General features: G+C 42.2%; 2 protein-coding genes across 52 annotated transcripts in view; one reads left to right on the top strand and one right to left on the bottom strand.

Moving 5' to 3' along the window:
• LOC147359629 (uncharacterized) overlaps positions 1 to 25,147 on the bottom strand; it is a 675,420-nt gene that overhangs the window by 258,387 nt on the left and 391,886 nt on the right. The window lies entirely within an intron of this gene.
• The window catches only part of LOC147359632 (uncharacterized), a 102,859-nt gene that overhangs the window by 46,663 nt on the left and 31,049 nt on the right, over positions 1 to 25,147 (top strand). For 5 of the 50 annotated variants that reach the window (XR_015140988.1, XM_086337265.1, XM_086337263.1 and 2 more), the window contains 4 exons: positions 2,679 to 2,937; positions 7,866 to 7,922; positions 9,741 to 9,799; positions 10,910 to 11,132. Coding sequence is in view for 39 of the 50 variants with exons in the window: in XM_086337265.1 (XP_086193391.1) it covers positions 2,679 to 2,719 (41 nt within the window). In the remaining 11 variants the exon portion in view is untranslated. Of the gene's footprint in view, positions 1 to 2,678; positions 2,938 to 7,865; positions 7,923 to 9,740; positions 9,800 to 10,604; positions 10,661 to 10,909; positions 11,133 to 12,329; positions 16,117 to 25,147 lie in introns of those variants that run through there. The other 45 variants (XR_015140990.1, XM_086337270.1, XM_086337266.1 and 42 more) reach the window with 29 other exon arrangements.

Raw genomic sequence — 25,147 nt, forward strand, 5'->3', positions numbered from 1 at the left:
TTAGAAGCTGGATAGAAAGAATTACATCATCAAAAAAGCTGGGGTGGAAGGACACTTGGCCCATTCAGGGAACAAAATGTTGCTCAGTTTTTCAGGAGTACCTTGGTGGCAAGGAATTCTGTTTACCCAGCAGTGGAGAGGATCTGAATGGGTTTGTTGGTCCAGCTTGGAGTACAGGTATATAGTAATGACCCTAAGCAAGGGGAAAGATTGGGAAATGGTCCAAAAGTTGGATTACCCGGCTTATTTCCCTCTGCATAGCAACCTGGAGCTAGTTCTCTAAGCAGATTTGCTGTCCTGGGCTGCCACTATCTGTCTTTCTTCCTCCTAGGACAAAAATCCTTTGTGAAAAGCAAATATTTATTTCGATGGAACCCTGGATGAAGAGGGAATATTTTGGGATCTAGGTCTCAGCTAAAAAGAGGCCAGCACCTTGCCAGCTCATCTCTGTCTCAGTGTTAAATATTTCAGAGACACCAGACACTGGGCAGCATTATTTACAGACCATTATCAGTAGCAGCCAGAAGAAATTAGAGGAGGCTTATCAGGCTGAGGTGTTTTGTTTATGACTAGTCATTAAACAAATTATAATTGCTTAAAAACTTTCTATGCCTTTTGCAGTTTTTAGATACACCAGTGCTGCTTTGCCATAAACAAATATTAATAGTACTAAGATGGGTTAAATGGCACGTGGATATTTATTATGTGCAGATACTGTTATTATTATTTATAACACAGTTGATTCTCATTCAAAGCAATGGCTTCTATTGGCATGGAATTCATATGCTTGGCTATTCCATGAATTTCTGGATTTCAAATGCTGTTTTCAGTTGTCTTGACAAGTTCTTTCGGTAAAGTGACCTGACCTTTTTGTCGGGTAGATAGTTATCGTGCATCTCTGGGGTATAGTTGTCAAAACTGATTTGTTGGGTTGTAATATGAAGAATTGCCTGGTAACGTGGTTTTCTAAGTTGCAGAAATGGGTCCGAGGTTCTCCAAATGTTTTAACTAGTTCGGTGCTGGCTTCGCCACTTGCCAAGCATTGAACTTAGAGCTAATGGAGTGGACCCACTGGCTGTCTGTCTATTTCATCCCTTCTCTCTTCTTCCCTCTTATAAGCACCTAACTTTTGTTCACATATACACCTCTCGTAATCACATTCAGAAGAAACTGGAGCCATCCCCAGCTCTAGGAATGGTCCTTATTACTTTTAGCATTCTAGCACATGACATTCCTTAGGAACAGTTATTGACTCAGGAGTTATATGACCTAAGTTGTCCCCGTCGGCTTGAGGGGAAAAACAGAAAAGAGAAGGGTTGTCACTCATGTTGAGAAACAAGGAAACATGTTGCTCCAATTGTCACTGACGCATGAGGTGGACATCAGGTGGTACAGGTACAGGACGGAGCTGCCACTGAGGACAGAGAAAACAGGTCCTTGTATGACACCCGGAGGACTTCCGGCCACTGTACTCTCAGTTGTAGCAGCGATGCGTTTCCTTGTTGATCGGGGGTTTCTGATACTTGTGGCCAAAGCATTTTAGTGGATGGTTGAGTGTCCTGGAAACTAAGTTCACTCATTTCTAAGCATTCACCTCACAGGCCTTTTGTGAGGACTATTTGAGAATAAGTGCTCAATTAATTTAGCAAGGACTCTTTTGTGTCCCCTTAGTAGATAGTATTGTTCTGGGCCCAAATAATAAATCCTTCTTCACATTTGTTGATTCACAGTTTATGTGAAACCTGGTCCACTTGCCACTGCTCACTTGGCTTTGTTTTGATTTTATGTTTGTTTCTACATTTGCTTCAATAAACGGAGATGTTTAAGACTGGCTTTTAGAAATTAACACTCCTCCTACTTCCCAAGACTCTCTCTTTTGTCCTTTTTCCAATCTTTAAAATGAGATAGAAACTCAGAAAAGAGGTTGATTTGTCCAGAGTCTAGTGAAAGAGCTAGTCTGACGAAAAGATAATTTTTACATTTTGTTTCTTATCGTGAGAATATTTTTATTTAGATTCACTATTAGCAGCAGAGTTAAAGTTAGAATCCAGCTCACACCCCTCCCCCTGTTTTTTGGTCCATTTTTATTTTCTTGTTTGTTTCCCTACCTTATGGATTCTTCACATAAGTCAATGCTGTCAGGATAGTTCTAAGAATAAGCTACTGTTGTTAGTTTTATTAATTTGCAGAATGTACAATTTGTTAGCTTGCATTTGTTAATCTGCCATTATAATTCTTTCCTGTACATATCATCTTTCTTGTATTAGCATTTGTTTACTAACCCGCATCTGGGGCTAACTGTGGGTGTGTAATTGAAATGATGTTGCTAGTCTTTGCTGGTGTAGGCCACAGGAACCCAGGTGGCACAGTCCTGGGTAATGTGTTTAATTGCCTTGTTAACTGATTATATCTCTTAGACCTTTCATTTAGTAAGTTCCCTTTGTCACATGCTTAGGACAATTGCTCTAGGCCAGTAGATTTCAAATTGCCATTACTCTAGGGAACTTTAGAGGTGCTTTGGGAAGTCATAGACTAAAATGAAGAGGAAATCGAAGTTGTGGGATGCAAGCTGGTCTCTGATAGTAGTTATGAGGGGATTGGAAGATAAATTCTCTTTATCTTATTTATAAATTCTCTTTATCTTATTTATAAAAGATAAATTCTCTTTCTCATCCTAGGTATAACATCATTTTCAAAAGTCATCTTGGAGGTTGGTTAAAGGTCAGAAGGAGAGGAGTAGGAGGAAAACGAGGATTCAGAGAAATCTGGCTGAGTTCTGACTATAGGGGACAGCATCTAACCCTTATAGTTAATCAGTATTAATCGTGTGGCAGACATTGCACCGCTGCTGCTGCTAAGTCGCTTCAGTCGTGTCCGACCCTGTGTGACCTCACAGACGGCAGCCCACCAGGCTCCCGAGTCCCTGGGATTCTCCAGGTAAGAACACTGGAGTGGGTTGCCATTTCCTTCTCCAATGCATGAAAGTGAAAAGTGAAAGTGAAGTCGCTCAGTCGTGTCCGACTCTTAGCAACCCCATGGACTGCAGCCCACCAGGCTTCTCCGTCCATGGGATTTTCCAGGCACTGTGTTCTAAACATGAGAGATGGAGTTTGTTGGCTTCTACTTTTTGTTCAGTTCAGTTCAGTCGCTCAGTCGTGTCTGACTCTCTGCGACCCCATGAATCGCAGCACGCCAGGACTCCCTGTCCATCACCATCTCCCGGAGTTCACTGAGACTCACGTCCATCGAGTCAGGGATGCCATCCAGCCATCTCATCCTCTGTTGTCCCCTTTTCCTCCTGCCCCCAATCCCTCCTAGAATCAGAGTCTTTTCCAATGAGTCAACTCTTCACATGAGGTGGCCAAAGTACTGGAGTTTCAGCTTTAGCATCATTCCTTCCAAAGAACACCCAGGGCTGATCTCCTTCAGAATGGACTGGTTGGATCTCCTTGCAGTCCAAGGGACTCTCAAGAGTCTTCTCCAACACCACAGTTCAAAAGCTACAATTCTTTGGCACTCAGCTTTCTTCACAGTCCAACTGTCACATCTATACATGACCACTGGAAAACCCATAGCCTTGACTAGACGGACCTTTGTTGGCAAAGTAATGTCTCTGCTTCCAGTATGCTATCTAGGTTGGTCATAACTTTTCTTCCAAGGAGTAAGCGTCTTTTAATTTCATGGCTGCAATCACCATCTGCAGTGATTTTGGAGCCCAAAAAGTAAAGTCTGACACTGTTTCCCCATCTATTTCCCATGTAGTGATGGGACCAGATGCCATGATCTTAGTTTTCTGAATGTTGAGCTTTAAGCCAACTTTTTCACTCTCCTCTTTCACTTTCATCAAGAGACTTTTTAGTTTCTCTTCACTTTCTGCCATAAGGGTGGTGTCATCTGCATATCTGAGGTTATTGATATTTTTCCCGCAATCTTGATTCCAGCTTGTGCTTCTTCCAGCCCGTGCTTCTTCCAGCCCAGTGTTTCTCATGATGTACTCTGCATATAAGTTAAATAAGCAGGGTGACAATATACAGCCTTGACGTACTCCTTTTCCTATTTGGAACCAGTCTGTTGTTCCATGTCCAGTTCGAACTGTTGCTTCCTGATCTGCATATAGGTTTCTTAAGAGGCAAGTCAGATGGTCTGGTATTCCCATCTCTTTCAGAATTTTCCACACTTTATTGTGATCCATACAGTCAAAGGCTTTGACATAGTCAATATAGCTGAGAAATTAATGGGAGCAGGGCCTGAAAAATTGCAAAATAGAATATAGATATCAGGCACTATAGAGGTTGACTTAAGTTGAGAAACAGCTTATCTGGAGACTAAATGCAGTTTCTCTTTTCATATCAGTCACAGAGCTGGTCACTTTGTGAACTAGCTCTTAAGCATCACTTCCATGTTGAAGGCTCCCATGGCCATTAATTCACAATTAAAAATAGACCCAGGTCCTAGTCCTTGGCATTGGCCCCATCCTCCTGCCTCTTCTCTGGACCAGTCAGGCTTTGATCTTTAACTTTTCTCCTTCTTGTGGCTCAGCTGATAAAGAATCCTCCTGCAATGCGGAAGACCTGGATTCGATCCCTGCATTTATCCCCTGGAGAAGGGAAAGGCTACCCCCTCCAGTATTTTGGCCTGGAGAGTTCCATGGACTGTATAATCCATGGAGTCCCATAGAGTAGGACACGACTGAGCGACTTTCACTTTCACTTTCCTGCCTCTTCTCTGGACCAGTCAAGCTTTGATCTTTAACTTTTCTCCTTCAGACCCCTGACCAACCAGCTATGTCATCTGCCTGCCCACGTATCCATATATTTCCTTATATCGGGCCACATCTCTTCCAACACAAAGTGGATCGTCAGGTACATGTACTAAGGCTCTGCTCACATAGAACCTTAAGCTCCCCACTGTTCCCAGGGGGCACCCTCAGTGTGTCTTCAGGTTAGAAGTAGCCCATTTTCAGCCTCAAACCACATACCAAGCCAGCCCACATTGAACCAAGCCTGGCTATTTTCTTCCTCAGTCTGCTGGTCATATAGTATGAGCACCAGTGCAGGAGTGGTGGGCGCCCTGAGGAGATGGACCGCCTCCTTAGAGAGACTACCAGAACCTCACGAATGTGTCTTCTTTGCTTGTCTTTCTCAAATGGTGTGCTCGTTGAGAGCAGAGACGGTGACTCTGAAAACCTAACCCCCAGAAGAGATCCTGACACACAGTGGGTCTTTAATAAATGCTTATTGAAATGAAGTTAATGATTAGTGGGTGACAGAGATAGGACAAAGAGCCACGTGTACACACTTAGTTCAAGGTGTCTTCCACCACATATTCAGGAATAATCACCCAGGAAATTCTTAGTGAAAGGGCTGAGGGGCAAAAAGGGGGATGGATATAGTGGAAAGTGAAAACTTTAGTCCTCAGTCATATCCGACTCTTTGCAACCCAATGGACTGTGGCTCCTTTGTCCATTGAATTCTCCAGGCAAGAATACTGGAGTGGGTTGCCATTCCCTTCTGCAGGGGATCTTCCTCCTCAGGGATCAAACCTGGGTTTCCTCCATTGCAGGCAGATTTTTTATCATCTTAACCACAGGGAAATCTAGATACAGTAGGGGCAGGGGTGTTTCTCTGTGAGGCCTTGGTGATCATCCTAATTGATCAAATGACCTGGTTTTAACTCTGCAGCTCCTATTTCTCTCAATAATAGCTCAAATAAACGCACAGAATGACCGTAACTTCTGCTTTTTTCAGCTCTCTTTGGAACCTGATCTGTGAGAGGCTTCAAGCCCCAGAAGAACCCAAGCCAGGCCTTCCTCCTTTTCATTTTCTGTTTACTTCTTCCCTCTTTTTAAAATTTCTTCACTTGTGAAGTATTGCTGAGAACACAAAGACTGAACAAGTTGTTACATAATTACATTAAGTGCTCTTAATGTCTGTAATAGAGATTATTTGATAGTGCATAGTGAGAGGCACTAGGATTAGAGGAGTCCTCCCCAGGGAGACTTGAAGGTTAAGAAGACTTTATTAGAAGCACAGCCACACCCTGCAGTAGGAAAGGAGTGTGGCATTTTTGAGAAAGTGCTTTAAAATAGCTGGAGTCTAGAGATGGAGGAGGAAAGATAGTGAAAGTTGTGTCTGACTCTGCAACCCCGCAGACTGTAGCCCACCAGCCTCCTCCATCCATGGGATTTTCCAGGCAAGAATACTGGAGTGGGATCTTCCTGACCCACGGATCAAACCTGAGATGGAGGAGGAGATGTACCCAGTTACAATGGCGAGTTAGGTTGATGTCAGATCATGAAGGGCTGTTGCAAGCTGTGTGAATTTTTATCTTTGTTCTTAAGAGTGTTGAAGAGACATGAAAGTATTTTAAGGAAGAAGTTACATTTTTTAAATGTCAGATTTAGAAGTTTTTATCCTTGTAACTAGTCAGGGGAACAGACTGGAGGGAGGCTAGAGAAACTGTGGGGGGGTCAAGTTAGGCGGCTGTTGTTACAGGAACAAGATGGCTTGGATTAAATTGGTGGCATGGGAGAAGTGGAGTGATTTGAGAGAAATAGATTCAACCTGCTAATTAATTGGAGGTAAGGCCCAGGGAGAAGGAGATGCCAGTTTTAAGTTCCAGTTTTCTGGCTTGAGTAGTTGGATGATGGTGCCAGCTACTGAGCTCAGAATGTAAGGAAAAGGAGCAGATAGAAGGACCAAAAGCTGATATTCTGTGTCTTGCTCATATTTACCTGTTCCAAGGTTTGACGCATAGACAGATCTTCTTGGAGGTCATCATTAAACCCACTACAGTTTCCCTAGAGAATTCCTAACGGTCTTTCAACACCCACTCAAAAGTCTTCCTGCAGTGAAACCTCTGGACCTCATCAGACCACGAAGCCACAGAGCCTTCTCCCATCATTGGTGCCAGTGCTGTTCTTGTAGAGTTGTCTGTTACAGCACTTGCCATATTTGACTGCAATTTTTGTTTTTCTGTCAGTCTCCCTATAGGCTTTGAGCTCCATGAGAGCAGAACCTCTTCTTTTTTTTTCTCCATGGTCCCAAACCAGCCATTGCATATGCTCAGTTAGTACTGAATCAGATGATAAGAGAGGGGGTGGTGGGCATTGGTGTCTAGAAGCTATGCTCTCAGGCATGAGTTAAATCTCTTGTGTAGAAACCTCACTGGGGATGAGTCATATTTATACTGTCTTTTTGTACTCAGTACCTGAATTTGTCATTGTAGTCAGACAATCAGAGGTTTGAGAAGAGGTCTCCCTGGAATCCTCAGTGATTAACAAAAAAGCATTAGTTCATCTTCAGTCACTGTATCGCCTGAAGGAAGTCATTCATTATCATCTCAGTTTTTCTATTTAAAATATGGAGAGAAAAAAAAAACTTTTTTTTTTTTTAAACTTAGCTCTTTGTATCCTAAGAGCTTTATTAAACAGTCTTGACTACCTACTATATCACACAGCCAGGAAGTGACAAAGCCAGACCTTGAATCCAGAGCTATCTGATTCCAGCCACTAAACTGTATGGACTATTTTCACTCATGGTCTAGCAAACATAACAATGAAGACATCTAGTGGACGAGATAGTTGAAATGCAGCTCAAGAAGAGCAAGTAGAGACCACCAGCAGAGTCATAGATTCACATAATACAGAGTATGGTGAAGGAACAATGAGTTAAAAAAAAAAAAAAAAGAAAAGAAAATCATCAGGAAATGTTCTATCCAATCAACCCTTGAATTTGGCATTTCACGTTTGTGTCTAACAGATTTGCCTGGATTCTATTTTCGAGTACCCTGGGAACACTGGGGCTTCTTGCCTTGAAGGGCATTACAATGATTTCTGGTTATGTTATTTGTTTCTCACTGTTCAGGTATGATCTGGCCCTGTGCTTCTGTGGAATTATAGCATTACATCTGTATACAGGAAGGTAAGTTCTCAGTCAGGCACTGTGTACAATGAGCTCAATTTGTTTTTATTCAATAATTATTGCTTTTGATTTCTATAAGCTCAACTGTCAGACGCGACTGAGTGAGCACACACGCACCACGGCAGGAGCAGGTGATGGTACGGCAGGGCAGCAAAGGGAGGGGAGGCTATATGGGTGTATGATTTGCCTTGAAATTTGCTTTGCTTTCTGAGTTTAGGTGTCTAGTCAGTCTAAATTTCAGGGCATAATTGATGGCACCATGAGTAATAGGGAGATAATTTCTTAACACCAGCACAAAAGTATTAGCAAACAAGTAGGACAAAAATAAAGCAAAGGGGACCGAAAACAACCTCAGACTATGTCTATTTTAGAAAATTCAAGTTGCTTTGTAAAACCCCTGATGCTATGCTATGCTATGCTAAGTCACTTCAGTCGTGTCCGATTTTGTGTGACCCCATGGACGGCAGCCACCAGGCTCCCCTGTCCCTGGGATTCTCCAGGCAAGAACACTGGAGTGGGTTGCCATTTCCTTCTCCAATGCATGAAAGTGAAAAGTGAAAGCAAAGTCGCTCAGTCTTGTCCTACTCTTCTCGAGCCCATGGACTGCAGCCTACCAGGCTCCTCCATCCATGGGATTTTCCAGGCAAAAGTACTGGAGTGGGGTGCCATTGCCTTCTCCGAAACCCCTGATGATATACTTTCAATTTTAGGCTAGAATAACCTCCTAAAGGGCTTCCCTGAGAGTTCAGTTGGTAAAGAATCCACCTGCAATGCAGGAGACCCCAGTTCAATTCCTGGGTCAGAAAGATCTGCTGGAGAAGGATTAGACTACCCACTCCAGTATTCTTGGGCTTCCCTGATAGCTCAGTTGGTAAAGAATCTGTCTGCAATGCAGGAGACCCTGGTTTGCTTCCTGGGTTGGGAAGATCCACTGGAGAAAGGATAGGCTACCCACTCCATTATACTTAGGCTTCCCTTGTGGCTCAGCTGGTAAAGAATCCACCTGCAATGCGGGAGACCTGGGTTCAATCCCTGGGTTGGGAGAATACCCTGGAGAAGGGAAATACCCACTCCAGTATTCTGACCTGGAGAATTCCTTGGGGTAGCAAAGAGTCAGAGATGACTGAGTGACTTTCACTTCACCCTCCTAAAAGTGAAAGCAATAAAAGTCAATAGAGTCATAGATTTTGAAAGGAAAAAATGTTTATTTATTGACTTCTCCAAAAATCATACAAGTATTTTGGAATGTGTTCTGAGATTGTCACTGTAAATGACACTTTGAATACATTGTATTCAAATGTATGGGAAGGCATTTGAAAATATGTAGAAATGCATCTAGAAAAAGGTGGGTCTCTGCTTCTGGGAAGTGTTTACAATGTGGTTTTTTTTGCACATTCTGATACTTTAAAATTGAGATAGTATTAATAATATACATACATGGGCTTTCCTGGTGGCTCAGTGTTAAAGAATCCACCTGCAATGCAGGAGAAGCAGATTCAATCCCTGGGTCAGGAAGGTCCCCTGGAGGAGGGCATGGCAACCCACTCCAGTATTCTTGCCTAGGAAATCCCATGGACAGAGGAGTCTGGTGGGCTACACTCCATGGGGTCAGGAGAATGTATATTGGACAGTTTCAACAGCAGATCTTTGTGAAAGCTGGAGCACTGGAATTGGAAACTGGATCTGTTTGATACAAAGAACGATGACCTTTCCATTATTCTGGGCTGCCCACAGTAACTGGATCCCCTAAGATTAACTATCTACTCTAGAGTTGGACACTCCTGTAGCTATACCTCCTGATTATTTTTCCTTTCCTAGAATAGCAAACACACCAAATCACCCGGACCAGGTTATGAATCTGCCCCCAGAAAATCCAGGTCAGTACCTTTGTAGGATGACACAGACACATCACTTATAAACATAGGTAGGTGAGTAAATCTTGCCTATTTCTTTCTCAACAATTAATGACTAACCAAGCAGCATTCCCAACCAAATGTTGGTGTGACACTCCCTGTCTTTCAGGATTCTCAGGGACTTAAGGGTACACACAGGATCAGAAGAAGTGAATGTATAGTGCAGACTTTTTTATACTACACTGTAATTTTCATTTATTTATTTATTCACTCATTTATTCAGCTAGTATATATGGAGCACATATTATGAACCAGAAATGGCTCACATTTATTCAGATAAATTAACATCAAAGCAACATTATATAAAATCATAGTATATAAAAATTAATTTTAATATATACTTTTAATGACATAATATACTTTATAACGAGGTAAAGCGTCTGCCTGCAATGCGAGAGACCCAGGTTCAATTCCTGGGTCGGGAAGATCCCCTGGAGAAGGAAATGGCAATCCACTCCAGCACTCTTGCCTGAAAGATCCCATGGATGGAGGAGCCTGATAGGCTACATATTATGAACCAGAAATGGCTCACATTTATTCAGATAAATTAACATTAAGGCAACATTGTATAAAATCATACTATATAAAAATTAATTTTAATATATACTTTTAATGACATAATATACTTTATAAGTTATATAATATTTACCTATATACTTAGCTTCTTATAAACAAGCGTTGACTTTAAGCTCTATTTATCGCTAATGTACACGTGGCACGAGCACACTTTATCACTAAATGTATTTTTATTATTATCTCCATCTTACAGACAAGGACACTGAGGTTCATGGACTGTAAGTGGATTTCCTGATCAAGCTATTATCGGTGACTAAATTCAGTCTTTTATTTTTTTTTTTACTAAAGTTTGTCAGTCATATCCTTATCTGAGGTCTATAAAGTTTAACACTGAACAAAACCCTAGAGCTGTCTAATTTTAAAACAGCCCTAAAAATGCCCTTCAGTCAAGAAGTGGCCATCCAGTCTCCAAGTTCAGGCTGTTGTATAATTCTCATTCTCTCTCCCTCATTTATTCTTTTCTTTCTTTTCCTCTTTCCTCTTACTCTAACTTCCTAGGTGGCACAGTGGTAAAGAACCCACCTGCAAATACAGGAGACACAAGAGACAGGGGTTTGATCCCTGGGTCGGGAAGATCCCCTGGAGGAGTAAGTGTCGACCCTCTCCAGTATTCTTGCCTGAGAAATCCCATGGACAGAGGAGACTGGCAGGCTACCGTCCATAGCGTCTCAAAGAGTCAGACACGACTGAAGCAACTTCGCATGCACACACACTCTAGCAGGTTTGTTGATATTCAGAGTCCCCAGAAGTTCCAAGGCAGATTTTATTTCTGTTAATGAAGCAGTCTGGAGTTTGAAATGATTTAAAAGATAGCTGGCATCTTGCACAGAGAGTGTAAGAGGATAAAAACATCTGGGAAGTGTCTATAGGAAAAGGGAAAAACTCGGTTTTGATTTCAAGTTCACTGTGTTTAAGGAGGACGGTAGGTGTCGGTCAAACATCCACTTCCTGTCATTAGCTGTTGTTGCCCAGTGACATAATTCAGTGGCTACCATCAGGCACAAGTTAAGTTCCCAGAAGAGAATCAGTCGCTTGAATGACAACACTGTAGTTCAGGGGTTGGCAAATTTTTTTTTTCTGTAAAGGGTGAGATACAAAATATTTTGGTCTTTGTAGGCCATGCAGTTTCTCTCAACCCCTCAGCTCTGCCACTAGAGCTCAGAAGCAGTCACAGAGGATGTGGGAAAGTGTCTTATTTCCGCAGAGAACGTCAGAGGAGGCCAATGTGCCAGGAACAGGGCTGTAGTGGGTGGTTTTTGATGGGTAATGCATCTGGAGAAGTACGCAAGGAATGGATTACAGGAGATTTTAAAGGAGAGTTTGGGTAAGAAATGTTTACATTTTCTTCAAAGCAGTGGGAAGCTACCCAAGGTTTTTAAGCAGCTATGTGACATAATTGGGTTTGCATTTTAAAGTAATCCGGTTGGCAGCAGGGAGAGTAGATTAGACTTTGGAAGGCCTGTTAGTAGCTTGGTCTAGACAGTGGTAGTGAAGATGGAGAAAAGCAGGTAAATTCAAGAAGAGGTAGGAAGCTAGATTTGACTGGACTTGGTGATGGATGGATTCATTGTAGGGGGTGAAGGAGGCCTCAGTGAGGGCAGGGCCAGGTTTCTGACTTGCAAACTAGATTGTGGGAGGTGGGGGATGCCATTCACTGAAAAAAGAGATTTAAGGTAGGATTTGAATATGCTGATCAAGGAAAGTGGAAGGGCTTGCTTTTGCCACATTTGAGATTCTAAGTGAGTGTGCTCCTGAGTCAGGTGTAAGTCTAGTATTCAGAGGTATATTCTATGCTAAAGATAGAAATTTGCCAGTCATTGGCATGTATTTGGTTAGGGAACCGAGATATTGATAGATGGAATTTCTTGGGGAAATAATATAGAGAGGAGAATATACACATTTGTTCTTCTCTAAACAGGGTACAAGGACCCCAGAGGAATATCCTCTGTGTCCAAAAACGCTCAAGAAAGGTAAGCAGATTTCTCATTGTAGGAACCACTCAAATTCCTACAGCAACGATTTCATTTGCATCTTTGGAGTGGGGAATCCTATGGGGCCGAACACAAAACTCACAGACATCAGGCAACCAAAAGAAGGTAATTAAACTATGTGTTTGAAGCTGTTGCCTTAGGCTAAAACCTCAGTTCCCCAGCCCAGGGTGTGAGTAATAACCAGCCAAGAAGTTGGATCACAATTATAGCTGCTTATTAAACAGCTATTCCTTTTCTTTCCTTTCCATGTATACAGTTATTGATTTAAAAGGGAGGGAAGAATGTCCTGCATGTGTGACACCTGCTTGGTGACTCCAAAAATAGAGTTAGTGCACTTTAGTAGATGAGACAGAGGGAAACTGACTGAAACCCTGCGGTCTAGCAAATGGAATTGTAATCCAAATGCTTCACAAGTAGCAAACTGAAATGTAGGATCCCAGCAACATCGTGGGAGGGCTTCCCTTTCTCCCCATTTTGGTCAGCAGTTTCTTTTTGCAGACTTTTTCATGGCGGCCATTCTATCTGTTCCCTAGTGATTGCTTGTTGTCGCTGTGAATTGAATTTCTCTACCAATAATCGACATTGAGCATCTTTCCCTGTGCTGCTTGTTTGACATCTGTATGGATGAAATTTATACCTGCAAATGGTCTTCTTGAAAGTCCGCCCATTAATGAATTCTCTACTATAAGCCCCAGGACGTTTGTTGAGGGCAGGTGTCATTCACAACAGGAGAGGCCTTTTGAATGTGAAGTGCCCTTTGTTGTTGAGTCGCTCAGTCATGTCCAGCTCTGCCACCCGATGGAGGGCAGCAGGCCACGCTTCCCTGTCCTTCATCATTTCCCTGGGCATGCTCAAACTCATGTCCATTGAGTTGATGATGCCATCCAACCATCTGGTCTTCTGTTGTCCCCTTCTCCTCCTGCCTTCAATCTTTCCCAGCATCAGGGTCTTTTCTAATGAGTCAGCTTTTCGCATCAGGTGTCCAAAGTATTGGAGTTTCAGCTTCAACATCAGTCTTTCCAAGGAATATTCAGGACTGATTTCCTTTCGGATTGACTGGTTTGATCTCCTTGCAGTCCAAAGGACTCTCAAGAGTCTCCAACACAACAGTTCAAAAGCATCAATTCTTCAGCATTCAGCATTTTTTGTGGTCCAACTCTCACATCCATACATGGCTACTGGAAAAATCATAGCTTTGACTAGAAGGACCCTTGTAGGCAAAGTAATGTCTGCTTTTTAACATGCTATCTAGGTTTCTCATAGCTTTTCTTCCAAGGAGTGGCTTTTAATTTCACGGCTACAGTCACTGTCTGCAGTGATTTTGGAGCCCAAGAGAATAAAGACTGTCACTGTTTCCATTGTTTCCCCGTCTGTTTGCCATGATCTTAATTTTTCAATGTTGAGTTTTAAGCCAACTTTTTCACTCTCTTCTTTCACTTTCATCAAGAGGCTCTTGAGTTCCTCTTTGTTTTCTGCCCCAGGGGTGGTGTCAACTGCATATCTGAACTTATTGATATTTCTCCCGGCAGTCTTGATTCCAGCTTGTGCTTCATTCAGCCCGGCATTGCACGTGATGTATTCTGCATATAAGTTAAATAAGCAGGGTGACTGACAGTTAAATAAGCAGAAGTGCCATTAGGCACTGGTTTTCATGGTGTAGTTACACCAAGCAGCCACAAGGCAGCAGGATTTCCTCATGCCCCACCCAGCTTGCTAGGGTAAGCAGAGCCTTGGTGAAATTCCGCCTTCTGGCTTGTAAAGGAGAGCTGAATGTGCCAGAACAAAATGCCAAGGCCTGGTGTCCCATTTCTCCCTCCCCCGTATTTTTTACCCCATTGGAGAAATCCCAAACCCTGCAGAAGCTCTGCTGAGGGTGCTGTGTTCCGTCTGAAGTTTGGGCAACTCTAAGGAAGGAAGCGGGAGGTGAGAGCCCCAGCACCAGGAGACCTGGGGACCAGCTGGCTCCTCCGCCTTGGTTTAGTTGTAGGAGGTTCTGCATTTTGTGGACACTGTCATCCAGTCCACAGGGGACCAGGTATTACAGGTCCAAGGGGATCTCACTTGCTGGCACATCCTTCAAAGCTTCTTCAGCCACATGATAGTCCAGACTTGGGAACCAAGGCTGTTCAGGCGCCAGGAATGTGAACTAGCCTGGGACACTGAAGTTTGAAGGGAATATATTAGGCATTCCATTTTTTAAAGTCAATTATTAGGTAATATTGGAGTATAGTGGATTTATTCTGTTATGTTTGTTTAAAGTGTACAGCAGGTTAGTTAAGTTATATGCAGACGTAGCTATACTTGTTTTCAGTTTTTTTTTTTATGTAGGTTACTACTGTGTTGTGTCTAGGTCCCTCTGATATATAGTAGGTCCTCGACGATTATTCATTATTCATTATTCATATATATATATATATATATTTGTGTGTACGTCTCAATTCCATCCTCCTGACGCATCCTTGACTTCCTCCTTTCCCCTTTGGTTAGAATAAGTTTGTTTTCTAAATCTGTAAGTGTATTTCTGTTAAGAAAATGTACTTCATTTCTATCCATGTTTAGTTTCCACCTGTCAGTCACAATCGGGCTTCCCAGGTGGCACCAGTGGTAAAAAACCTGCCTGCCAGTGCAGATGATGTAGGAGACATGAGTTCAGTCCCTGAGTCGGGAAGATCCCTGGAGGAGGAAATGGCAACCCACTCCAGTATTCTTGCCTGGAGAATCCCATGGACAGAGGAGCCTGGTGGGCTACAGTCCGTGGAGTTGCAAAGAGTGGGAAATGACTGAAGCCACTTAGCACAGCACAGCGTATCAGTCACGTCACAGGGTGTTTGTCTTTTTCTGAACTGCATCACTGCGTGAGATCATCTCCAAGTCCATTTCTGTTGCTGCAGATGTCAGTACTGCATCCTGTTTTCTGGCTCAATCATATTCCCTTCCATATATGCACTGCATCATCTTTATCCATCTGTCCATGGACACTTTAATTATGTGTATGTTCAGGTATTGTAAGTATTGTTGTATGAAGGTTGCATTTGTCATTGAGAGTTAGCATTTTCTTCAGATATACATTGAGGAGTGGGATTAGGGGATCATTTTGTAGGTTTTTTGTTTTTTTAAATAACTTACATATGTATTAGTGGCTCTCCAGTTTACTTTCCCACCAGCAGTATGGGAAGTTTCTCTTTTATTTACACTGTCTCCAGCATTTGTTATTTGTAGTGTTTTTCATGATGGCCATTCTGATTTGTGTATGAACTGATACCTTCTTGTCATTTTGATTTGCATTTCTCGCATACTGTGTGATATTGAGAATTCTTTTTTATATGAGCTGCATGAACTGTTTGTATCTTTTGAGACTGATCTATTGTTGGTCACAAGTTTTGGAAGTGTTTTTTCCCATTCTATAAATTGTCTTTTAATTGGTTTAATATTTTTTAAATTTTATTGATAAAAAGAATAAAATCAAGGGGAGCCATATCTTTTTCCTCACTTAACTAATTAAGCATGTACACTGTGATCATCAATGGAGTGCGTCTATATATCATATGTTTATAAAAACTGGAAAGAAAATACCAAACTGAATAATTATTATTTGTGATTGTGGAAATGTGGGTGAATTTCCTTTACCTTTGTACTTTTCTGTAGTTAAAAGAAATGTTCTTTAGTAAACACATAATGCCTTTGAAATCCAAAAAAAAAATGTTTATAAAATAACATATGGGTTCTTTTTGCACCATTGGGCACGTTTGTCCCTCTTCCCTGACCTCAGTCTCCTCTCCCGGCTCCTCAGTTTCTATAATTTCGTGTATCTTGTACAAAGCATAGTTTTATATGACTTGGATTTTTAAAGAAGAATTATACTGTAATATTTTTCTTACTTCTCAGTCATAAGTGATAAGAATGCTAATAGTTTCAAGTCAGGAAGGTTGATTCCTCCAGCTCCATTTTTCTTTCTCAAGATGGCTTTGGCTATTTGTGTTTCCATATAAACTGAATTTTTTTGTTCTAGTTCTGTGCAAATTACTATTGGTAGTTTGATAGAGGTTGCATTGAATCTGTAGATTGTTTTGGGGAGTACAGTCATTTGCTAAGCTTCTGTTTGATCCCACAACCGTGGCTAGTAGCAGAGCTCTAGGGTCCAGCTAAGGGAAAATCAGATCTTCTGTACAAGTTTAGGAATAAAACCACCGTTTATCGCAATGCCTGGCACACAGCACAGCAGACACTGAATCAGTGTTTACTGGATAAATAACACTTTTCTGTAAAGTTCTAAGCTGTCCAGCCATACTTCCCCCGTTGCACTCCATATCATCTATAATCTCTTGCTGAACTGACTCCTCACTATTCCCCATGCTTACTGCCTCCAACCCCACACTTTCCTTCTCTTGAAACAACTTCTTCCTTGCCTCCTCATAGCTAAGTTCAAATGTCACCTCTTCCATGAAGCTCTCCCTGATCCCTCCAATTAGTAACAGTCCCTGACTCTGAGACCACTTTATAATGCTTTTAAAGTAATTCTGTACATATCTTGTATCTTCCCTAATGGCTCAGACAGCAAAGAATCTGCCTGCAATTTGGGAGACCCGTGTTTGATCCCTGGGTTGGGAAGATCCTCTGGAGAAGGGAATGGCATCCCACTCCAGTATTCTTGCCTGGAGAATTCCATGGACAGAGGAGCCTGGTGGGCTATAGTCCATGGTGTCACAAAGAATCAGAGTTATTGTTATCACAGTCACATTCACCTCATTTGCCAAGGCAAAAGTTCCCCAGTGAATTGCCACTGATCTTTTTGTCTGAACATCAATGTCAGTCTTTACAGCCTCTTCTGGGACTACATGTTGGTATTTCATAAACCACCTGATAAAACATAGTAATTAATTTATTAAATATGGCCTTTGAAATATACACTAAATTCTAATTACTGCATTTAATCAGCCTTTAAGATTCTGCAAAGGAATAAGCAACAGAAAGGAAAACCGTCTCCCTCAATCCACTCTTCTGCTGGAATAAAATAAGCAAAAATCTTTCTCGTATAAACTGCTATCCAGTAGATAAGTCTCAAGCAAAACTCATGTAACAACCCTATGAAATATATTCTATTATCATCCATATTTTCCAGATGGCTGAGACATGGAGAGGTTAAGTGTCCAAGGTCACATTATTATATGTCAGATTCAGGACTTGAACCCAGAATATCTGGTTCCAGAGTGTGTTCTCTTAACTATACCAAGCAGTATCCACATTGGTCATCCTATGGGGTCAGCCCCCTCTGGATAACTCAGGATCAGACTCTCTTCCCAGAAGGAAAGAAGGGCAAGACAGTTCTCTACCAGCTAAGTGTTATTGCCGCCCACTCCCCCACCCTGGTTAACAATCTCCATTTACAAGGAGTATGTTTATGCTCCTCTCTCTAGTCTGCTTCTTGTGTTCTCAGTAGTTACAGTTCCACGACACCATACCTTACACCTACTGCGTGGAAAACCTCAAACAAAATGAGAAAGAAAAGCATGGCTTTGGATATGAAAGCCAATTCAGCAATTGTCACGCAACATGAGGCTTCCAGTGATGGTGGGTAATTTTCTGGGCAGAGGGAGGAGAAAAGAATTAGGAGCCTATAGACACCACCTGGCTGTGTCCTTAGAACAAGACCTTTCTCAGAGGAAGACCAAAGCCTAATCAAGATGCATTGTGAAGATTCCGACAAGCAGCTTCTGTATCAGATTGTTGCAAAATAAGTGAATTGTTTCTGCCGCCTCCTGGCACTTGACTCTGGGCTAAGGTGGCGCACTAACAGACTGTTGACGGATAGCAGGCATTCACCTTCTGCTGCCAGTGCTCCCACTTCAGGCTCCTTTCCCTCCCCAATACGCACATTAGCCCTCTCATGTATAAATTTGATTCCAATCACATAAGACTCTAATTCCTAAAAGCAACTGCTGTGAAGAGCAGAGACACAAAGCTGCCCCCTATGCGATGAAATAGCAGAAGTGGACATCAAAGACACTCATCTGGAGCCAGGTAACAGCAGGTTCAAGATTTTTTTTAAGGCAATACTTTCATAAATCTAATTCAAACGACAATAGGGAATATATTCCAGATCCAAAAATGATGTTCTTGAGGCATGTTCTTCAATCAGGACAAAGTCAAGATGATACGGTTCAAATTCAAATTGTGATAACAGTCAGTCGATAGTGATGAGTATGTCTGTTGACTCTAGAGTTAGATTTTTCTGAGTTTGTCAAGACTGTGGCAACAGCCACTTGATAAGTTTCTCATCAAGACTCTTGCTCCAACCACATTTTCCACCTACTTTGGGCTAGGACAGTTTTAAAAATAAAAACATTATAGAGTGGTGATATATGTATCCTTATGGCTAATTCATGTTGTTGTATGGCAGAAACCAATACAACACTGTAAATCAATCACCCTCCAATTAAAAATCAAGTACAGAGTGGTGAAAGTATTCGGCATGATCCTATGTGACATTGTCATTTATGAAACATGACAGTGGGCTTTGGTAAAACTCATAGAACTGTTCCACACACTGAGTGAATTGAAATGTGAACTTTGGACCTTAGCGATGATAGTGATCAGTAGTAGTTTATAGATTATAAAAAATGCACCGAGTAGTGCAGGAAGTTACTAGCAGGGGAAAGTGTGGGGGAGGAGGGAACCAGGGATTTAAAGGAATCTGCTGTACTTCCTGTGGGATTTTTCTGTAAGCCTAGAAACTGCTCTAATAGATACCACTCCCCTTTGCAAATTAAACACTCAAGTAACCTTTCCCCAGAACAGCTTGACATTAGGGCCCTACCAGAGCTTTTTTGACCTTGTCCTTTTGGGGGCTATGGCTCCAACTTGGGGAGCTTCAGCTCCATTTGTGGGGCTTTGGCTCCAATTTGGAGTGTTCTCCCTGTGAAGGGAAACTCTGTATAAGGCACTTCGGACAAGGGTCACAGGTTTAGTACGACTTGGAGGTCACATTTGGGGCAGTTTGCCATTGACTTTGAAGGTGACTTTCTGGTTGGTGAGGTTTTGGTTCGATTTGGTTACTTTGGTTTGATTGGGCTCCCAGGTGGTGCTAGTGGTAAAGAACCCACTTGCCAATACAGATGCATGAGATGTGGGTTCGATCCCTGGGTGGGGAAGATCCCCTGGAGAAGGCCATGGCAACCCACTCCAGTACTCTTGCCTGGGCAATCCCATGGACAGAGGAGCCTGACAGGCTACAGTCCATGGGGTCGCAAAGAGTCGGCCACGACTGAAGTGGCTTAGCGCAAACCTGCTCTAAAAAACTAGTCTGTTCACTTAAAAAAAAATCTGATTATATTCCTTCTCTGCATAACATTCTTCAGTAGTCTCCCACTGTTCTGAGAATAAAGCCTGTCTGGAAGAGGTCCTGTCCTGGTGGTCTAGCCCTTGCCCACACCTCCAGGCTCATTTCCCACTCTTCACCACCCTGACGGTGTCTCTGACCATAGGAGCCTTAGCTCAGTTCCTCAGAAGCAGCCAAGATCTTCAACCTGTGCCGGGCACCTGACATTTCTCTGACTGGGCGTTTTATCTCCCTTAAGTCACCTAACTGACCCTCATCCCCTCAAACTTTGGCTTTCAGATTCAATGACACGTCTTCCAGAGAGGTGTTTCCTCACCATTCAATGAATAAAATCACTCCACAGCCTCATTCTTTTCTCTCACATCCCCCTAATCCATTCTATCATAACATTTATCGTGATCTAATGAGGCACAGCGTCTATCTTATTCCCTCTCCAGTACTCAGCACTTCTTGTGGGGTTGGAATATGCAGATGCATGGGGGGAAATGACAGTAAAAGTAACACTGACCTAGTGTTCACAGTGTGCCAGGCACAGTGTTAGTCATCTTATCTACAGCTCATTAAATCCTCTTTGCAACTTAATGAAATAGACACATTATCATGCCTGCCTGACATGAGTAACCTGAAGCCAGAGAGCTTAAGGAACTTGCCAAAGGCTTCACAGCTTGGCTCTGGTGGAATGGAATTCGATTCTAGTTCTCTGGCTACAGTGTCTACACTTTGAACCACTATGCCATGCTACCATTGTCAAGTGAATTAAGAAACGAATGAACTAGTGAACTTTGGTACGTCTGACTCAAGACTGTGAAGTGAACGTCACTTAGTCATGTCTGACTCTTTGCGACCCCATGGACTATACAGTCCCTGGAATTCTCCAGGCCAGAATTACTGGAGTGGGTATCCTTTCCCTTCTCCAGGGGAATCTTTCCAACTTAGGGATCAAACCCAGGTCTCCCGCGTTGCAGGAGGATTCTTTACCAGCTGAGCCATAAGGGAAGCCCAAGAATAATGGAGTGGGTAGTCTATTCCTTCTCCAGTGGAGCTTTCCAAGCCAGGAATCGAACCGGGATCTCCTGCATTGCAGGCAGATTCTTCACCAACTGAGATATCAGGGAAGCCCAAGGCTGTATCAGGGCCATGAAAGTGAAGTCACTCAGTCGTGTCCGACTCTTTGCGACCCCGTGGACTATAGCCCACCAGGCTCCTCCGTCCATGGGATTCGCCAGGCAAGAATACTGGAGTGGGTTGCCATTTCCTTCTCCAGGGGATCGTTCCAACCCAGGGATCGAACACAGGTCTCCTGTACTGCGGGCAGACGGTTTAACCTCTTAGCCACCAGGGAAGCATTACACTGTTTTTGTACTATACTTCCTGTTCCCTGATAGTCACCAAAACTTTCTTCACCATTTCTTTTTTTTTTTCTCTCTCTCTCATTTATTACTTCTCTTCTGAGTTCACAAAACTGAAGTGTCTTCATTATCATCACTTCAAATCTTCATCTTATCTTCTTTTCAATTTTTTCAAAGGGAAGGTGCTTTTTAGGTTGTTTGGTTAAGTGCTAATAAAGATAATACTTTTTTGTCAGCAAAGAGTGGGTGGTGTTCTGATTTTAGAAGTGATCAGTTGACTTTAGAAAGTACTGAAGGAAAATTCAGTGTGTCCCTCATTCAACTACTCTCTTAGTGGGTTTTTAGTGAAAGATCCAGCTGGATTAATGAGGGAAAATCCTCTCTAGAGAAATACTTCTGTGTTATCACATTTTGAGTCAATGGAATGCATTCTGCATTTGTTAGCTTTGGGGCTTTCTGCTCATAGTCTGGACCTGACAATGTGGGCAAAAAGAGAGAACAGAAATAATCAAGAAGATATACAAGAGTTGGTATAGTACTATTGCAAAAACTCCTCTATAAATTTAGTTGTGGAAACACAGGCCATAGCATTCGGAGAGATATCAACTGACTCAGAATATGATCCATGGGCTTAACTCAGAACTTTACCAGAGGGAAGTCATACACTTAAGTGGCTGCTGAATAGTCATGATTTGAATCGTTGTTCTGCTCTGGGGGCCCAGAGGACTTTAAAAAGAAACTGCAGTTCCTTTCCATTAGCTTACAGCATAGCAGCAACTGCTTCTTTAAAAGATATATCTAAATAAGATGCCAAGATGACACATGCTTTTCAAGGAATGTCGGTAGAATGTTCAACACAGCTACGGCTCTGTCTGGCACAATTCAATAGAAGTTCTCAATTTTCTTGGAAGGGAAATATTCCATATGCAAAAAGCCCACACTCTATAGAAATGACAAGTGCAGTTGTCAGATTGAAGCAATGTTTTTAGTTATGGTTTTAGGATGTTAATTTAGCTTTTCAGTGGTGGGATTACTCTTCTGGTTAATTCATTAAGCTTGCATTGTTAGGATGTAGACTTATTGTCTGAATTTCCCTTTGGGCATCTGTGCAATGAAGATGCTGAAGGGAAGGTCAAACACAAGCACATTGGGGTTAATATTTTTTAAAAGAAAATGGACAGGGAGGTAGGAGCTCTGAGCTGTAATTTTGGTACTAATCAGTGAGCTGTTTGATCTTAGATTAAGTGACAACTTTTCTAGCCTTCATTTTCATAATTTATAAATAATGAAAAATGACCTCTATTGTGGATTGGATTTAATAAAGTTCAGTTCAGTTCATTTCAGTCGCTCAGTCATGTCCAAATCTTTGTGACCCCATGGACTGCAGCACGCCAGGCCTCCCTGTCCATTATCAACTCCCGGAGTTTACCCAAACTCATGTCCATTGAGTTGGTGATGCTATCCAACCATCTCATCCTCTGTCATCCTCTTCTCCTTCTGCCTTCAATCTTTCCCAGCATCAGGGTCTTTTCAAATGAGTCAGCTCTTCACATCAGGTGGCCAAAGTAGTGGATTTTCAGCTTCAACATCAGTCCTTCCAATGAACACTCAGGACTGATCTCCTTTAGGATGGACTGGTTGGATCTCCTTTCAGTCCAAGGAACTCTCAAGTGTCTTCTCCAACACCACAGTTCAAAAGCATCAATTCTTCAGCACTCAGCTTTCTTTATAGTCCAACTCTCACATCCATACATGACCTCTGGAAAAACCATAGCCTTGACTAGATGGACCTTTGTTGGCAAAGTTAATAAAGTTACATATATTATATATATATATATTATATATATATTTGTTAATAAAGTTACATATATGTAAACTATATATATATACAAAACTGTGTAACCTTGATATCAGAGATATAATAGTGAGCAAAGAAATACGTAAGTCCTATTATTGTGCTTACAGTCCTTTAGGATGAAAAATCTTAAACGACTAATCCTGCTGTGTGTGTGTGTGCTCAGTTGCTTTAGTCATGTCCAACTTTTTGTGATCCTATACACTGTAGCCCCAAGGCTCCTCTGTCCATGGGGATTCTCCAGGCAAGAATACTAGAGTGGACTGCCATGCCCTCCTCCAGGGAATCTTTCTGACCTAGAGATCAAACCTCCACCTGCCAGCCTCTCTTGCATTGAAGGCATATTCTTTACCCACTGAGCCACCTAGGAAGCCCTAATCCTTGTAATAAAGGTGTAACTATATTCTGAGCTCAGGGCTTGACAGTAAAGGAGTGTGGTTCTATGAAGCATAACTAAGGGTACTGACTGGTACAGGGAAGGCAGGGAGAGCTTGTCTACAAAGCTATCCTTTAGTTGAGATCTAAAAGAGATAGCAAAGTGAGAGAGAAACAATGTCCAACTGAGGAAACAGTCTGTGCAAATATCCTGGGGTCTGAAGAATGGTGGCTTTGGTTAACTGGAAGAAGGCCAGGGTGACTGGAACAAGAGAATGAATTGGAGCAAGTTTCTGGAGGCAAAAAGAGAGGAAAGCAAAGCCAGGATAAACAGTTTTGCAGCATATTTTCAGAGTTTTTGTTTTCTTCCCAGTAACAAGAGGAACTCAGTTTTTTCAGTTAGATGTTGTGAATATTAAATGGGACACTGTATGCAAAATGCACATTTATGGACATAGAATAAATGTTCATTAAATGAGACCTAATTGTAATCATTTCAGGAGAGTCCCTATCTAAAGGATTTAGACAATGGGGGAACTATCGTAAGTGGAAATACTGCCTTGATAAAAAATGTTCAGAATAGGTCTAGAATCATGAAAGAATCAAGCCAATGTAGGTATTTATTATCTGCTGCTGCTAAGTCACTTCAGTCATGTCCAACTCTGTGCGACCCCATAGATGGCAGCCCACCAGGCTCCCCCGTCCCTGGGATTCTCCAGGCAAGAACACAGGAGTGGGTTGCCATTTCCTTCTCCAATGCATGAAAGTGAAAAGTGAAAGTGAAGTCGCTCAGTCGTGTCTGACTCTTAGCGACCCCATGAACTGCAGCCTACCAGGCTCCTCCATCCGTGGGATTTTCCAGGCAAGAGTACTGGAGTGGGGTGCATTGCCTTCTCTGATTTACTGTCTATCACAACCCATAACTTGTAAGCAGGTTTGACCCATCCAAGGATCATGTCCTTGATAAATAATGAAGTCAATACATGGAAGCTTGAGCATCGTAGTTACCCTGGGCCCCTGACGCTCTCCTCCTGGCTTTGCACTGTACTGTCCTGTCCTACTTATGTGTTCACCCTTGGCATTCGCTCGTGATTTCTGAAACTCTTTTGCTCTTTGGGTTTGCACACTGATTTTGATTTTTACAAATTGACCCTTGCTGTTTTCTGTGCCTAAAACTGCAATTTTCTCTGCAAGTCTCTTCACTGCCCAGTCACCTTGTCTAGGGTCCTGTCCTTTATTTTTAGCCTACCACATCTAAAACTCGAAAGAGATTCAGATAGTCATTGTGCTGAGCATATATGGGGCATTCAATACGTAGATATTGATTGGCATATTGGCTGCAGATTGGAATCACGGTAATCAGTGGAAGCCTAATAATAAATTAATGCAACAAGGTCATTGGAGTGACCCTCAGAAAACTATTTGCTTGCTGCATCATTGATTACAGAGGGGAATTATAACCGCCCCAGGGTAGCTGTGGAGGGCTAATTCACGTAATACTGTCACAGTTCTCTGACTCTCCTGCTCATCGACAATATTCAATCAAAATTCTTGCTGCACTACATGCTGATGCCAACAAGACCTCTGGGTTGTCACAGAGCTCTCCTGTGAATACAGAGAACTCGGTTACCTGGCATCCATCACTACTTAAGTGACCTACAAACAGATGGAACTTAACATGTCCAGGGTACAACTTATTACCATATCCTAACCATTTCTCCTGTGTTTCCTAACTCCTGTCAGAAACCTGGGTATCATCTTTGATACTTCCCAACACTCACCTACCACATTCAATCGATCTCCAAGACCTGCCTGTCTTATCAAGTAGTC

The sequence above is a fragment of the Bos grunniens genome, chromosome 14 (genome assembly GCF_055505025.1).
Source record: "Bos grunniens cultivar Pamir isolate PY7600 chromosome 14, Bosgru_T2T1.0, whole genome shotgun sequence".
Lineage (NCBI taxonomy): Eukaryota > Metazoa > Chordata > Mammalia > Artiodactyla > Bovidae > Bos > Bos grunniens.